This window comes from Morus notabilis, unplaced genomic scaffold (genome assembly GCF_000414095.1).
Source record: "Morus notabilis unplaced genomic scaffold, ASM41409v2 Scaffold139, whole genome shotgun sequence".
In the NCBI taxonomy this organism is placed as follows: Eukaryota; Viridiplantae; Streptophyta; class Magnoliopsida; order Rosales; family Moraceae; genus Morus; species Morus notabilis.
This window is the reverse complement of record NW_010361068.1, coordinates 1,097,109-1,100,219: the sequence shown is the minus strand read 5'-3', so window position 1 is coordinate 1,100,219 and position 3,111 is coordinate 1,097,109. Positions and strand designations below refer to the sequence as shown.

The 3,111-nt window shown below is 37.8% G+C and overlaps 1 protein-coding gene across 1 annotated transcript; it reads right to left on the bottom strand.

Annotated features, from left to right (window-relative positions):
* Nucleotides 1-781: 781 nt before the first annotated feature.
* On the bottom strand, nt 782-2,287 carry LOC21408146 (3-ketoacyl-CoA synthase 19). The gene has a single exon (XM_010098394.2). The coding sequence runs from the start codon at nt 2,171-2,173 to the stop codon at nt 782-784; it is 1,392 nt and encodes a 463-aa protein (XP_010096696.1). The 5' UTR covers nt 2,174-2,287.
* Nucleotides 2,288-3,111: the final 824 nt, after the last annotated feature.

Here is a 3,111-nt window from a genome sequence, read left to right as displayed (position 1 = left end):
ACGCCTTTTATCATTCACCATGAATTCTAGGGTACATCTTTCTTTAGAATCAAAAATAGTTACTGGCTACTGCAATACGGGGAAACTTATTTAGAAGCAGCAATAATGTAAACTATTGAGAAGGTAATTCTAGTACACAGAGTTAAGACCACTATAAATCCATTAAATCCATGGTACTACTCTATAGGGATGTGACAAGTTTTAGTCATGGTCAAATAAGAAGAAACAAACATTGAGACTTAAGTGCTTGAAAATACAATCACATTTTGGTGAAACAAAAAAAAAATGTTACAAAGATAACTGGTACTAGTGATTAATTAGATCACCATATATTACATGTGCTTATCTATCACCAATAATGACATACAACATTCTTATTCATCCTTTTGTTTTTTTCTATGCTTTTTTTTTTGTTGCAAAAAAAAAAAATGATAACAATTTGGTTGCACCAATTATAGCTTGTAATTGATGCTTCCAAAGAATAGATATTCAAATCACTTTTGGCAAATACAAACAAAACATGAAAGTTGAAACATACCTATGACATAAAGTAGCTTTGATGAAAACCATAGTTTTGTAATTAGCAATATATATATATATATATATATATATATATATATATATATATATATATATATATATATATATATATATATATATATATATATATATATATATATATATATATATATATATATATATATATATATATATATATATATATATATATATATATATATATATATATATATATATATATATATATATATATATATGCTAATTAACGCTCAAGGCGAACAAAGCCAAGATAATCATCGTTGATCCAACTATACTTCTCCATAAAAGGATTAGCAAGTGAGCTTGGAGGATAGCTCTCAATAATCCCTTTCCACACATTCACATCATCCAAGTCCCTCATAACCTCCCACAAACAATTGTTGCACTTAAACCCAGCTCCAAAACTCATCATCAAAATCCTATCTCCTTTCTTGAGCCTCTTCTTTGCCTCCATGTACCCCAAAACGTACCAAAACCCGCCCGCCGAAGTGTTGCCGAACCGATGAAGCGCCATCCTCGACGGCTCCAAATCATACTCGCTTAACCCTAAGCTCATCCCGACCCCATCTATCACCGCTCGCCCACCGGGGTGGATGCAAAAATGCTCTGCCCCGGTCTTGAAATCCAAATTATTCGCACCACTACTCGTAAGTTGTGGATCGCCCTTATTGCTCTTGTTCCTAATTAGGTTAACAATCCAGTACCTTAGAATCTCCCTCACCGGCAGGATTTTGGGCACCAGAATCCGGAGATTAAGCCGCAACGCCTTCGCCGCCGCCTTCGTAAGCTTCTTCGTCAACCGAAACCCTTCGTACCCCTTCTCGTCCTCCAACTGTATGCAACACTCGTACGCTTCATCGTCAGCTCCGAGATGCGTCCGTACGAGGCATTTCAGCTGCAGAATCGCCTTCTTCTTTAGCTCGTTCTTGTTAGTGAACAGCATGGAGCAACCGCCGGACCGGAACAGGCAATTCGAGAGCATCATCGACTTCTCTTTGCCGCAGTACCAGTTGGGGCCGAAGGACTCGGTGCTGACGACAATAGCGTAGGAGTTTTCATGAGTCTTGAAGAGGTGTTGGACGAGATCTATGCCGATTATGCTGGCGCTGCAGCCCATCCCGGAGAGGTTATACGACATGATGTTCTCCCTCATCTTGTACCGGTTCACGATCCGCGACGTCAGCGACGGCGCGGGCGAGAAGAGCGAGACGTTGACGACGAGGATGTCGATTTGCGCCGGCGAGACCCCGGTTTTTGCGAAGAGGCTGTCTAGGGTTGTGAAGATTACCTCGTCCATCTCGGAGATGGCGTCGGTTAGCGTCGGAGACTCTTCACGGCCCTCGAGGACGTTCTTCGGGCAGTAGGTCTCCTCGCCAATGCCGGAGCTGACGATGGTCTTGAGGAGGAAGCGGAACTCGTCAAGTCCGAGGTTTCCATTTCGGAGGACTATTTTGGCGCAGGCGTCGGTGCTGAGCTTGGTTTCTTCCGGCGGTTTGTAGCACTCGAAGGCAAGCATGTAGCAGCATTGGTGTCGTTTTCGGAGGAGGGATTTGGTGAGGTAGAAAAAGGCGTATGAAATTGCCAAGAAAAGGGATATCTCCATGAGGAGCTCCATGGCTAGAAAGATATTATACTAATAGTAGAGAGTGAAAGAAAGATTTTGTGGAGACGGAGAGGTGTATTTAAGTATATATAGAGAGAGATTTGGAAATGAGCTATTTAATATTATGGAGATAGCTAACTTGAAGAAAAAAAAGACAACAGATATCATTTTATTCAGAATATATTTTATCCCATCTATTATAATTCCAGTCAAATGATGTCATGTTACTCAAATGTTGGTAGAAATGAGATTTTATATGGTACCTAAAATGTATGTGACCATTAAATATGGGCATATTATATAATATACCTAGCTTTTAATTACATGACCTGGCGTTTCTAAAACAATTACATAAATTATATGATCTAGCTATATATATTAGTTTTCAATCTCATATGCAACAACATCATCGTCTCAAAAAGAAAAAAGTTCTATTTAATTTAGTATAGTCTTATGTTGAAATGTCATAGGGCGATTATTAAGAAATTGGGCTCTCACATTGACTAAGTATTAATTGATCTTCACATGTAGCATATATATGTCTCTTATGTCGATGAGAATACATTGTATAATTGGTTCTTAGGATTAAGGAGCTAAAATTCTTAACTGCTAGATAGCGACGCTTTAAAAAAATAAAATAAAATAAAATAAAATAAAAATAAAAATAAAAAACTGCTAGATAGCGATGGAGATAAAGCATCCATTATAATAACATAATTAATTGGAGGGGAATTCTCCTCCAACCATATGAGGTCATTATACTCAACTACTTTCGTTAACTGGATATTGAACATTAATTCTCTTCATCAGTGTAGAATCGATCTTATCTTATAAACTCCAACTTGATCTTACATGGTGGGGAGTGCAGCCCATGATTAATAAAAACCGTAGCTGAATACCAAAATTACTTGGAGTTGAGACCACATTTAAAATAAGGTCAGAATATTGTA